The sequence below is a fragment of the Coenobita brevimanus genome, chromosome 97 (assembly GCF_032717465.1).
Source record: "Coenobita brevimanus isolate Jiangsu-jjx chromosome 97, ASM3271746v2, whole genome shotgun sequence".
Classification (NCBI taxonomy): domain Eukaryota; kingdom Metazoa; phylum Arthropoda; class Malacostraca; order Decapoda; family Coenobitidae; genus Coenobita; species Coenobita brevimanus.
This window is the reverse complement of record NC_137050.1, coordinates 14,114,065-14,127,108: the sequence shown is the minus strand read 5'-3', so window position 1 is coordinate 14,127,108 and position 13,044 is coordinate 14,114,065. Positions and strand designations below refer to the sequence as shown.

At 43.7% G+C, this 13,044-nt stretch overlaps 1 protein-coding gene and 1 pseudogene across 1 annotated transcript in view; one reads left to right on the top strand and one right to left on the bottom strand.

Annotated features, from left to right (window-relative positions):
• Ndg (Nidogen) overlaps positions 1 to 13,044 on the top strand; it is a 527,328-nt gene that overhangs the window by 323,033 nt on the left and 191,251 nt on the right. The window contains exons 17-22 of the mRNA XM_080283492.1: positions 9 to 201; positions 1,128 to 1,375; positions 1,975 to 2,090; positions 2,543 to 2,726; positions 3,813 to 3,926; positions 10,444 to 10,534. Coding sequence (XP_080139618.1) covers positions 9 to 201; positions 1,128 to 1,375; positions 1,975 to 2,090; positions 2,543 to 2,726; positions 3,813 to 3,926; positions 10,444 to 10,534 — 946 coding nt within the window. The remainder of the gene's footprint in view (positions 1 to 8; positions 202 to 1,127; positions 1,376 to 1,974; positions 2,091 to 2,542; positions 2,727 to 3,812; positions 3,927 to 10,443; positions 10,535 to 13,044) is intronic.
• On the bottom strand, positions 10,820 to 10,938 carry LOC145413864 (5S ribosomal RNA; annotated as a pseudogene).

The window sequence follows — 13,044 nt, the reverse complement described above, 5'->3', positions numbered from 1 at the left end:
CTTCCAAGTGGCCTGCAAACTCTAGTGCCTCTGACTTCAAGCCTAAGAGAGCCAGGAAGAGCTTAAATATGGAGTCCAAGTTCAACATCATTAGGCGTCATGAGGGAGGCGAAGGGGTAAACTCCATTGTTCACGCCCTTGGTCTGGCCCAGTCTCTGGTATCAACAGTGATTAAGAATGCTGCCAACGTTAAGAAGGCTGGTGAAACGAGCTTGTCAAACCTTCCGTTGATTGTTTAGTGTGTTGGATGAAGAGGGAGTGAGGAGTGAGTATTTAAGGTGCCGGGACGAGTTTGTGTGACACGTAAGTTTTATCAGTCAGTGTTTATGAAAATGTTTCAAATTCTAAGTTGGATGTGTGTTTTTCATTGCTTTGCGATTGTTATCATTAAAGTAAAAAACATAAAACATCTTTTATTTAAAGCCACCCTTGTCAAACCTTCCGTCGATTGTTTAGTGTTTTGGGTGAAGAGGGACTGAGGAACGAGTGTTTACGATGCCAGGACGAGTTTGTGTGACACGTAAGTACAGCACATAAAACATCTTTTATTTATAAAATATGTGGTACAGTATAGTTTAAGGGTACATAAATACGAGTCTAGGAACACAGCCCTATTTTTCCCATTAAACCTTAAGTTCAGTATACGATTGCTCGATTTATGATTGCCCATTCAGGAACGTAACCCAATCGGATAGTGTGGGAGACCTGTATATATATAGGCATACCCGGCTTAACGATGTAATTGGTTAGGTAAAACCCATTTGTTAGGCGGGGTATCATATATCGGGGTACTTTTAACATGTAAATCAATGTGGACCGTATATCAGCCTTGGGTTTCCCCCCAAATCAAGTCTAACACCCATCCAAATGAGCCCCAAAACAGGTTTAAAGGCAATCTAAATGACCTAACATCTGTCAAGGAAGCAAACCTAAGCCTAACACCTGTAAATAACTCACTAAAACCAATAAATAAAGCCTGAAAATCACAAGGAATAGGTTAGAAAACATCAACCACCATTCGTCACTTAATTCTCATAAGTCCATCTCCAGTCCTGGTCATCATCTTTGCTATTCCCCTGAGTCTAGGGGACATGTGGTGCTCCCTACCACTCATTTCTCCTCCTCAGAGTCCTCAAACCTCATCTCCAGGGGAAGGTCAGAGGGGGGGAAGCCTGGCGAGTGGGATGGTCGTAGCAGGAGTGAAGCACTTGCTCTGGGGGCGGCAATGGAGTGCGATGTGATGAGGCAGACGGTGGTGATGGGGCCTGATGTGATGGCTCAGGCGGTGGCGATGGGGTGTGATGTAATGGCTCAGGCAGTGGTGATGAGGTGCAATGGGGTGGCGATGGAGTGCGATGTGATGACAGAGGACGTTGTGAGGGAAACAGCTGCAATGATGGGTGAGGTGGCAGTCGGAGACCACTGCAATGAATGATGAGGTAATCCTGAAGTCAGTTGCAGTGGCTCACGTTGTTGCGAGGGAGACAGAGACAGTGGTTGAGGTGGTGTAGGAGATAGATGCCGGAACGAGGAAGGCAGCTTTGGAGTGGCAGAGTGCCTTAGTGGAGACACAGGTGACACGGGAGGCAGGGTTTGGCTGGAGGTTAGGTCCAGCACTACTGGCCGAGTGGGTCCTCAACGGGAGGTGACCCTTGGTGTTGCTCTGCTGGTTGAAGGTTGGGGAGATGCTCTGCTGATTGAAGGCTGGGGAGATGCTCTGCTTGTTGAGGACTGGGGAGATCTTGTGTGACATCCTGGCGTGATGGGGGTCTGCTTGAAGAAGGCTGTGATTGTAGTCTGCCTGGTCACCCTCGTCTTCTTCTCCATCATCGTCCTGTACACTTTCATCCCCTCCTTGAGCCGATCAGTTGCATCCTAGCTTCGTCCTGGGAGGGGGAGAGGGTCGTATGTGTGCATAAGCTCAATTATCTTGTCCAGCTTTGTTAGCATCTCCCTCAGAATTGTTATATTCAGAGCTCTCACTTCAGGGGCGACCTCCTCCTCCTCCTCTGCCTCCTGGTGCGCCCGCTGGATCTCCATATTGAGGAGCTCCTCCCCATGGCTCTTGAGAACATCTCCACGTCATCCTTGTCAGCCATCCCGAAGCCCTCCTCATGAGATAATTGCACAATGTCCTGGTGCGCAAGCTGCACAGGCAGAGCTTGCACGCCCTTAGGGAAGCCATTGAAGGAGTGCACGCCCTTTGGCCACAGCTTCTGCCACACACTGTTCATTGTTGCCTGGCTAATCTCACGCCACACTGCAGTGACATTGTCTAGGGCATGATGTATGTTGTATCCCTTCCAGAACTGTTGCACTGTTTTCCTGTCATCACTGTCACAGGCCCTCACCAACTGCTGCATAGTGTGGTGGAGGTAATAAGCTTAAAAGCCACGATCACCCCTTGGTCCATCGGCTGCAACAAGGATGTTGGTATTGGGGGACAGGAACACCACCTCTGTATTGCTGGCCCATTCCTTCATTGTGGGAGGGTGGCTAGGCACATTGTCACCAGATTCTCCCATAAGGCATACCTCTTCAGGACACGAGAGAGGTACAAGTGGAAATACGACAAACTGATATCGGAAGTCAGGCAGGCCTTCTTGGTTGACTTCCAGATAACTCCAAGGTTCTCTTTAACATACCCCACCAGAGCTCTGGGGTTCCCAGAGTGGTCTACATGGAGCTGCTTCAGCTTGAGGCTGTCCTCCCCAGAGGGAGTGTCAGTCGGTCCTTGGGGTGCATCAGTCCAGGCATAGACTTTTCCTCTGTTGCAGGATATGTCTTGGAGGATATTCTCCTCCAAAAAAGCCCAGTCTCATCAAAATTCAAGATGTGCTTCGCACTGTAGCCACCCTCCGCGATGATGTGTTTAACCCGCAGCGTGCCAGTGCTGTTTTAAAATAGTCTGACATAATTCCACAGCAAGTGCCAGCGCTGTTTTAAAACTGTTTAAAATAAAAAATTCACTGTGACCGCATTTTTCAAGATTCGCGGGTAAAAATTGGCAGGCATGTATGGTAACTGTTCCTCTACCTTCCCTCAGGCTCTCAAGGCTATACACTCACTCCCCCCCCTCACGCTCGTCCTGCCTCACTCTGCCTGTGTGCCTTACCCAGTGCTGTACATAGTAAAGGCATTTTGTAAATATTTTCATGTAAGTGTAAGTTGTAAATATTTTTTTGGAAGTGTAAGGACTATTTAGTGAAGTCAGGTTGTAAATACCTTCTTGTAAGTGCCAGGACTGTATGTAGTGAAGTCAGGTTGTACCTATCTTCAAGCAAGTGTAAGATAATGCATTCACAGTGAGAAAGACACACAAATAGTGATAGATGTTGAAGTAATAAGTAATCAGAAAAGTGCACTGAACATTGCTATACTTTCCCATCATAAATACCCGAGTATACCTTACATAGAAAACGACTTTCTCTCACCTATGTGGTGAGCGTGAGAGAGTGACTATATCTATACAAGTATGTAGGACTCATTAAAACCCATTTCTGAGCCTCGGTGAGCGTTTTAATGGTGAAATTCGTTGTTTCCACATCAAAATCTACCATTTTAGCCCCCCAAAAAAGGTCGAAAAGTAGCCGGCACTGGGGCAACCCATAGGGCTAAAAATAGCTGGCACGTGGCAGGTTAAGTTTATCAGGAAATGCTGCCGTCGCCGCCGTATCTGCACTCGCTGGCTCACCACACATCTTCACGTGGTGGAGGTTAGCTCGCCTCTTGAACTGATCAGACCATCCATGGCTCTGCTTAAAGGTCTTGTCATCATTAAGATCCCGCTTCACCTTTATTTCATCCTATAGCGAGAGAGCCTTAGTGCATATAATTGCCTGGCTCATGGGTGCCTTGTGCTGGTTCTGATCCCCCACCCACATGCACAGCATCCACTCCAGCTCCTCCATCGCAGGCTCTCGCTGGTGGGTAATACAGGAGGCGGATAAGGTTGCAACTACTCCAGTAGCACCCTTGATGGCCTCCTCCTTCTTGATGATGGTGGAAACAGTCGACTGGGCCAGGTGGAGAGCCGATGCAATAGCACACACACCTTCGTCGTGACTCTTAAGAATTCATAGTTTTACCTCTTATAACACAGTCTTACGCACATGCTTTGCAGGAACATCACCAGCACCACCACTAGCAGGCAGTCTTACGCACACGCTTTGCAGGAACATCACCAGCACCACCACTAGCAGGCCATTTTACACCCTGACTAGGGCCTCCATGAGCACCACCACTAGCCCCACCACTTGCAGCATCCTTACTAGATGTTATCACACTTATTTAGGCCAAAAATCACACAGTATCACACTCCACAAACAATTACAGGTAACTCGCACGGAACACGTGGGTTTCGTTCCTACCGTGCCGTGTTAGGTGCGAAATTGCGTATATTTAAACTACTTCGTATTTTGCTCCCTAGACCCCCCATATGTGTTGTCTTGCTGTTATCTGTCACTGGTAATCACTAGAAAGCACTTTAAGTGATTAGAAGGTTTATGTAATGTTATAACTCACAAATACAGTACTCCAGAGCAAAACTTCAACACAAATACTGTACGTAAACACAAGGAAACATTCCGACTTCGATCATAGGTAATCATATAAATCAGGTTAACTGGTACCAGTGCTTTAACTTACAAGTACATACCAGAACAGTACATATTTAACTTAGAAATGCAGTACTGTGATATCGAATGATTTCAGTACATAATCTGTTAGGAATAGCTGGAAAAAAAAAATGTTATGAATACATTTTCACCTTTTTGATATATGTTTATGGTAGGTTCGAGTTATTTTTTACGTTATCGTTGTGCCCATGCTTGGAAAAGGGAGCGAAAGAGTTGAATTTTCAGTCCTAAATGAGAAAACTGCACGTCCTCCAAGGCTAGACTCTGCCACGGGAGAATAAAGTGAAGGGTCAGTCCAATTAGCAATAAGGAAGTTGTGTCACAACTTCCAGCTCCCACACCATGAGAATGGCTAAAAATAGAATCGTAATGCAGTTTCAGAACTAACAATAAGTCTAATTATTACGAATACAGATACAAAGCAGAAATAAATACGTTTACAGACGGGGAAAACGTACTTCTTCCGTCATAACATGTTCATCTTTCTCTATCATTTTACGTTCATCTTTATCATTTTACCTTGTTATTTTCGCAATATATATTGCTGTCTCGTAAACAGGGTGGTTGTTTGTGTTTTGCAAGGGAGGAAAAAGGTTGTATTTTCTGTCTGGGTCAAGATAATGGGTGTAACTGTGTGTGGTTAGGCATGGCCACGAGCGAAAAAATCGTACATCCACTCCTCACTATAGCAAGTGGTGAACTGACAGATGATACGTAACATGAGAGGGTGAAGTCAAGGTCAGTCTCATGTCCCAGATTTTCGTTCACTGCCCGAAAGTTTTCACAGTTTTCTACAAGTTGCATTGCATCAAATGATCCAAACCATTACAGCAAATCTGAGCAAATAGGTAAAGATACCAAGACAAAAATGTATTTTTCTCTTATTATAAGTCTTTAACGAACGAACAAAAATGGCAATATTCTGATGCCGATCATGGGTAATCATATAAATCAGGTTAACTGGTTACAAGGCTTTATTTAATGCTTTAATTGCTTACTAGTACATACCAGAACAGTAAATATTTAACTTACAAATACAGTACTGTAGAAAAGCAGTACAGTAAGAGTTTAACGAACAAACAAAAAAGGCAATATTCCGACGCTGATCATGGGTAATCATATAATTCGGGTTAACTGGTTACAAGGCTTTATTTAATTATTTAGCTTTATTTAAGTGCTTACAAGTACAGTACATACGAGAACAGTAAATATTTAACTTACAAATACTGTACAGTACTGTGGAAAAAACGAACAAATAAAAAAGGCAATATTCTGACGCCTATCAGGTAAACTGGTTATAAGACTTTATTTCTTGCTTTAACGTTATTTAATAGTACTTTAAGTTGCACATAAACTTACCAGAACAGTACAGTACTATAAATATTTAACTTACAAATACTGTGCTACTGTACTCGGGAATGTCTCACTCACTGAATAATTTCCCGCCTACAGTAGATCGTCACGTAATCAAAACAAACCGCGCGCTGCGGTGACGTTCGAGGATTTGATCTTTCAAAGGCCTCTCCTGCGTTAATTTGTAGTTTTCATAATGGTTTTTTAATCTTACGTTGTCTTACATGTATCCCAGCCCTTACCGTGTATAATTGCAAGTTCGTTCCATGAGATCGTGTTCCGTGCGAGTTACCTGTAGTATCACTGCTTTACTCACGGCAATGCTCGAACACAGCTATGGTGCACTGCGATAGCAGCTTGCTTAACGTTGGTGGTGCAATATGATGCGTGGTGGGCGAGCATAAGCGAGTTCTTCACTCTGAGATTGCTGGTGCAAGAAGAATGATAAGGATGAGCATGGGGTGATCGATGGCTGTGGGGCCTGTGCAAGTGTTACTGCGCATCCTGGGAGGCGGGCAGGCTCAGCTGCCAGGGGGAACGCATGCGATTCAAAATTTCAGCCTGTCGCCTGTGGACGTGACGCCATCGTTAAACCAGGGCTCTGCCAACGGGTAATGGGGTGTAGTGGTATTTGTACCCCCATTGTTAAGCCAGGACATCTCATCTAGGGGTATCGTATATCAGAGTATTACTGTGCATATATATACAGTATATGTGTGTGTGTGTGTTCGTGTGGGGGGGGGGCACCCATCATCCACCCACTTAGTGTAGTGTGGCTCTGTTTTTAGGGTAACTCTCCACTGAGTGGCAAGCCAAATGTTTTCCTGCATATATATATATATATATATATATATCGTTTCATTTTCGTTTCGTTTTTAAAGGCTCCAACATGCTTGCATGTGTCGGCCTTGGTCACCTAATGGCAGCTCTCCACGCTGCACGATCCATTGCAGCCTCCCTGTTCAGTCCCTTAACCCTAAGGTCACACTTAATGACCTCGTCCCACTTCTTTCTCGGTCTACCCCTCATAACCCCACCCCCAATATTAACACTTCTCACCTTCCTCACCCAATTATCATCCCCCATCCTCTCCACATGTCCAAACCACCTCAATCTACCTCTCCTCACCACAACACCAATACACTCCAGTCCCATCCTACCTCTCAACTCTTCCATTGTAAACCCAGCCCCTCCAGGCCTTGGACGCAGGGATGCACTGCACATCCACCTAATCATTGTCATTTCTGTATATATATATATATTTCTGCGAGGAAGAAGGAGCCAAAGTCCATGAGCCCCCAATAACAGTTCCCAGAGAAAAACAAAATACAAGAGAGAGCCAGATTCAAGATCCATTCATTTCTAGATGCCTGGACACACTGCGTTTGAAAGACTGGAGATCATAGGCAGCAGGAAATACAGACAGAGGGAGACAGTTCCAGAGTATATATAGATATATATATATTAAGCAACGTTGGGTCTGGTTAGTTCTTGGATGGGTGACCGCCTGGGAACACCAGATGCTGTTGGCATCCCTACGTGTCAAGTGGGGTTGGTGGAGGATTAGTGCCCTTCCCTGTAAAACAATTAACTCTAAGCCATTGGCCACCCCGTCTGGGATACATGGCGTCTGGCAATGAATGAATGAATATATATATATATATATATATATATATAGGTGTATATGTATATATATATATATATATATATATATAGGTGTATATATATCTATCTATCTGTCTGTCTATCTGTTGCCAGACGCCTGAATCCCGTTTGGGGTGGCCACAAACTAATCGCCTCTACGTCGCCCTGTTCCCCTCCATTTCACTGCCCTGCTCCCAACTCACACCCCCCTCTCTCATATACCTCTCCACCCTGTCCCTCCATCTCATCCTCGGCTTCCCCCTCCCTCTCCCCCATCCACCTCACTCACAAACACTCTCTTCGTCAGTCTTTCACCCTTCATCCTCTCCACATGGCCAAACCACCTCAGTGTATTCCTCCTAACGCTTCCTATCACATCCACATCCACACCACAATGCTCCTTTATATCCTCATTTATCAGCCTGTCTCTCCATGTGACTCCACAGGCTCCTCTTAAATAACTCATTTCCACTGCTCTCACTCGACATGTGTCCTTCCAACAACATGCAAGCTTCACTTCCATACGTTTGAGTTGGTATCACAATACTGTCATGTAGTAACTTTTTCACTTCCATCGTCACTTCCCTGTTTCTTATCACTGCTTTCAAGGAACCAGCAACCTTTCTTCCCTGCTGTATCCTTTCAGGCACTTCATCCTCCAAACCTCCATCCTTACTCATCACACTACCCAAGTACTTAAATGTACTCACATTTTCCAATTCCTCACCATCCAACCTCGCTGTACATTCACTGACTTCACCTCTCTCAAAGACCATCACTTTACTCTTCCCTACATTCACCTTTAGATTCTGTTTCATACATACTCTCCCAAACTCATCCACCAAGCTTTGCAGCTCCCCTTCGTCTTCACTCAACAACACAGTATCATCTGCAATATATATACGGTATATACAGGTGTATATATATATATATATATATATATATATATATATATATATATATATATATATTTGTGTGTATATATATATATATATATATATATATATATATATTTATGTATGTATATATATATATATGTATATATCTATATATATATATATTTATGTATGTATATATATATATATATATATATATATACACACACAGTGGTGGGCAGCGCAAACGAAGAAGGACCTTGCGCAATCCACAGTTCACTACCATGCGCAAGCACAAGTGTGCAGTCTGACAAATATTTAGCTTGCGCAATGTCACAAAGTGCAAGCGCAAACCATTTGCATATATTTGTGGGAATTACTGTAAAATAATGAGATATTTAAATATAATAGCATACTTACTTTTATTTATTATTGTTATTTTCTATTATTTGCAATTTGCGCAAGTGCGCAATCCAATATTTAGCTTGCACAGTGTCGCTAAGCGCAAGCACAAACCACTTGCATATATTTGTGGGAATTACTGTAAAGTATTGAGATATTTAAATAAATTAGCATACTTTTATTTATTATTATTCTGTCTATCTATCTATTGCCAGATGCCTTAATCCCATAAAGTGTGGCCACTGGCCACAAACAAGCAACAAATCGCCTCCAGTCACCCTGTCCCCTGCCATTTCACTGCCCTGCTCCCAGCTCACACCCCTCTCTCTCATATACTTCTCCAATCCATCCCTCCATCTCATCCTTGGCCTCCCCCTCCCTCTTTCCCCCTCCACCTCACTCACATACACTTTCCTCATTAGTCTCTCATTCTCCATCCTCTCCATATGACCAAACCACCTCAGTGTGTTTCTCCTAACGCTTCCTATCACATCCACATCCACACCACAACGATCCTTCACTTCCTGACTTGTCAGTCTGTCTCTCCATGTAACTCCACAGGCTCCTCTCAAATAACTCATTTATTTCCACAGCTCTCACTCTTCACTTCTGTACCTCCAACAAGGTCCAAGCTTCGCTTCCATGTGTTAGAGTTGGTATCACAATACTGTCATGTAGTAACCTTTTCACTCGTGGAAGTTCAGAGGAGTGAGCGGGCTGCGAACCGGAGGGACAGGGAAATGTGATGTTGCCAGTTTTACTTTTATCTGCATTTTTGCTAGACGTTTTATTGAATAATTCAGTGTAGATATACAATAGCATGTGTGATTCCTTACAAAAATCATTAAAACATATTATTTAAATCAAATATCCACAGCCTAATGAATTATTAGGCTGTGGATGTTTGGATAATGTTTTAATGATTATTGTAAGGAACTGCATATGCTACTCTTAGTAAATATTTTTAATTTATTAGTATTTACTAATAATAATAATTTAAAAAATATTAAAATACATTATCTCTGTTGAAGCATTTTAAGAAATACTACTACCCTCCGTCCCTCCCGCCTCCCTCGGAACCCTCGTGACCCACCCGAGCCTCCCCCAACCCTTGTCCAGACATACCGTATGGGAAGCTCCCAAGACCAGCTGTCTCTTGGATTGCGCAGTGCGCAGTCCACGGGATAGGTGCGGAAGGCAGGTGCTCAAGTGCAATATTGCACATGGTCTCGTGTGGTGCGCAGTGCGCAAACGATATTCACCAAAGCGCAACGGTGCACAATTGCGCTTTGCTCAAGTGTTTGTGCACCTGGCAAGCACTGTATATATATATATATATATATATATATATATACACTGTATATATATACAGTATATATTATTGTAAGGAACTGCATATGCTATTCTTAATAAATATTTTTAGTTTATTAGTATTTACTAATAATAATAATTTAAAAAATATTAAAATACATTATCTCTGTTGAAGCATTGTAAGAAATACTAATACCCTCCATCCCTCCCGCCTCCCCCAGAACCCTTGTGACCCGCCCGAGCCTCCCCCAACCCTTGTCCAGACATACCGTATGGGAAGCTCCCAAGACCAGCTGTCTCTTGGATTGCGCAGTGCGCAGTCCACGGGATAGGTGCAGAAGGCAGGTGCTCAAGCGCAATATTGCGCATGGTCTCGTGCGGTGCGCAGTGTGCAAACGATATTCACCAGAGCGCAACAGTGCACAATTGCGCTTTGCTCAAGTGTTTGCGCACCTGGGAAGCACTGTATATATATATATATATTCATTCATTCCAGACGCCATGTATCCCAGACGGGGTGGCCAAGGGCTTAGAGTTAATTATTTTTTTACAGGGAGGGGCACTAATCCTCCACCAACCCCACTTGACACGTAGGGATGCCAACAGCATCTGGTGTTCCCAGGCGGTCACCCATCCAAGTACTAACCAGACCCAACGTTGCTTAACTTCGCTGATCGGACGGGAAGCGGTGTACTCAACGTGGTATATATATATATATATATAGGTGGGGGTGCCCATCATCCATCCATTTAGTGTAATGTGGCCCTGGTTTTAGGGTAACTCTCCTGTAAACCAGGAAAGCATTTAGAATGCTGGGTGGTAACCTTATAACCAACCAACACGTGTTCCCTACATAACAACAAGTGGGTTGGCAGAGGGTTAGTGTCCCTCCTCAGAAAATGTCTAACTAAAAATACGAATAATAAGCCTCAGACCAGGACTGACAAAAAGGTGACGACTAAGGACCTAACAAAGGACATGGTACGGATAGCTGCATGGAGTGTAAGAGGTGCAAATGATGAGTTGAAAGAGAGAGATTGTCCATGTGCTTGAGGGTGCGAAAGTGGATGTATGTGGATTAACTGAAACTAAATGGAGAGGTGAGAGTGTGACAGCATGGGAGTATGAATGGGGTATATGTGCTGGAGTAGGTGAGAATAAGAGGAAAAAAGAAGGAGTGTGTATTGTTGTGAGTAACAGATGGAAGGAGAATGTAAGAGAGTATGGATCAGTTGGCTCAAGGATTGTATGGGTAAGATTGAAAGTTGGACTACAAATGTGGGCAATTGTGTGTGTGCATGCTCCAATGCAAGATCGTGCAAGCAGAGTGAGAGAAGAGTTCTGGACAAATGTGGAAGTGTGCATGGAAAAGTTTGGAAGGAATGAGAGAATGTTATTTGATTGGAGATATGAATGGAAAACTAGGGAATGTGAAGGTGGATGGAGTAGTTGGTGAGTGGGGTGTGCCTGCAGAGATGGATGAGAATGACAGTGCTTTAATGGAAATTTGTGCCCGTAGGGGGTTGGTGATAGCCAATACCCTCTTCAGGCACAAAGTGATCCACAGGTATATGTGGCGAGTGATGAGAAAGGTGGATGGTGAACTGAATGAACAGAAGGCAATGATTGATTATGTATGTGTGGATGACAGGATGAGAAAGTGTGTAATGGATGCAAGAGTATATAGAGGTTGAGGTGTCCAATCGAAGTGGAGTAATAGAAGAATGGAAGGACAGGAGGAGGTAGCGCATACAAGGAGGGTGGAATGGTTACAAGAGGATGGAAAAAGGGCAGAATATAAGAAGGAGGTGGAGGAGCAATTGGGTAAATATGGATTGGAGCAGATGGGGGACGTGGAAGGTGTGTGCAAGATATGCACAGAAGAAATCTGTGCAGCATTTGGGGTGGTGTGTGAGGTGAAGAGAAGACGAAAGGGGGTGCAGGGAACAGCATGGTGGAATGAAGAGGTGAGAGAGACTGGCACAAAAGAAGAAAGCATATAATGAGTGGATGGGAAACGAGCATGGACGAAGTTGAAGGATGGAAGAGGGAGTTGTATGTAGAGAGGAAGAGAAAGGTGAAAAGATTAGTAAGAGTAAGAAGAGAGTTGATGAGGAATTTGGAAGGAATTTGAGTGTAAAGTGAAGGGAATGGAAGAAAATGTTCTGGAAAGGGGTAAAGAGAGTTAGACAGGGTGCCAAAGAAGTTAGTGGGGGAGTGAAAGATAAAAATGGTAAATTACTAGAGGAGAAGGGAGAAGAAGTGAGTAGATGGAGAGAATACTTTAACAAATTGTTGAACATAGAGAATGAAAGTAATGCGAGCATAAGTGGCTGGGCAGTGGCTGGGAGATGGAGGGATGTGAGAAGAGAGGGAGAAATCAGTAGGATGGACGTTGTGGAAGCGATGAAGAAAGTTAAAATGGGGAAGGCCACAGGAATTGATGGAGTGTGTGGTGAAATGCTGAAGCATGGGGGAGAGATAGTAATAGAATGGATGTGGAAGATGTGCAGATTGCCTGGGAGGAAGGTAGAGTCCCAGGTAATTGGAAGTCAGGTATAATTATTCCCGTGTACAAAGGAAAAGGAGAAAAAGAAATACAGGTATGTGGTAATCATAGGGGCATTTGTCTTCTTAGGGTAATAGGAAAAGTATGTGGTAAGATACTTATTGACAGAGTTAGGAAAATAACAGAGGAATTAGTTAGAGAAGAACATGGAGGTTTTAGGAAGGGAAGAAGTTGTGTAGATCAGATATTCACTCTGAGATCCTTAGTGGAAAGGTTTCTCGAGAAGGGAAAGAAGTTGTATGCAGCCTTCATA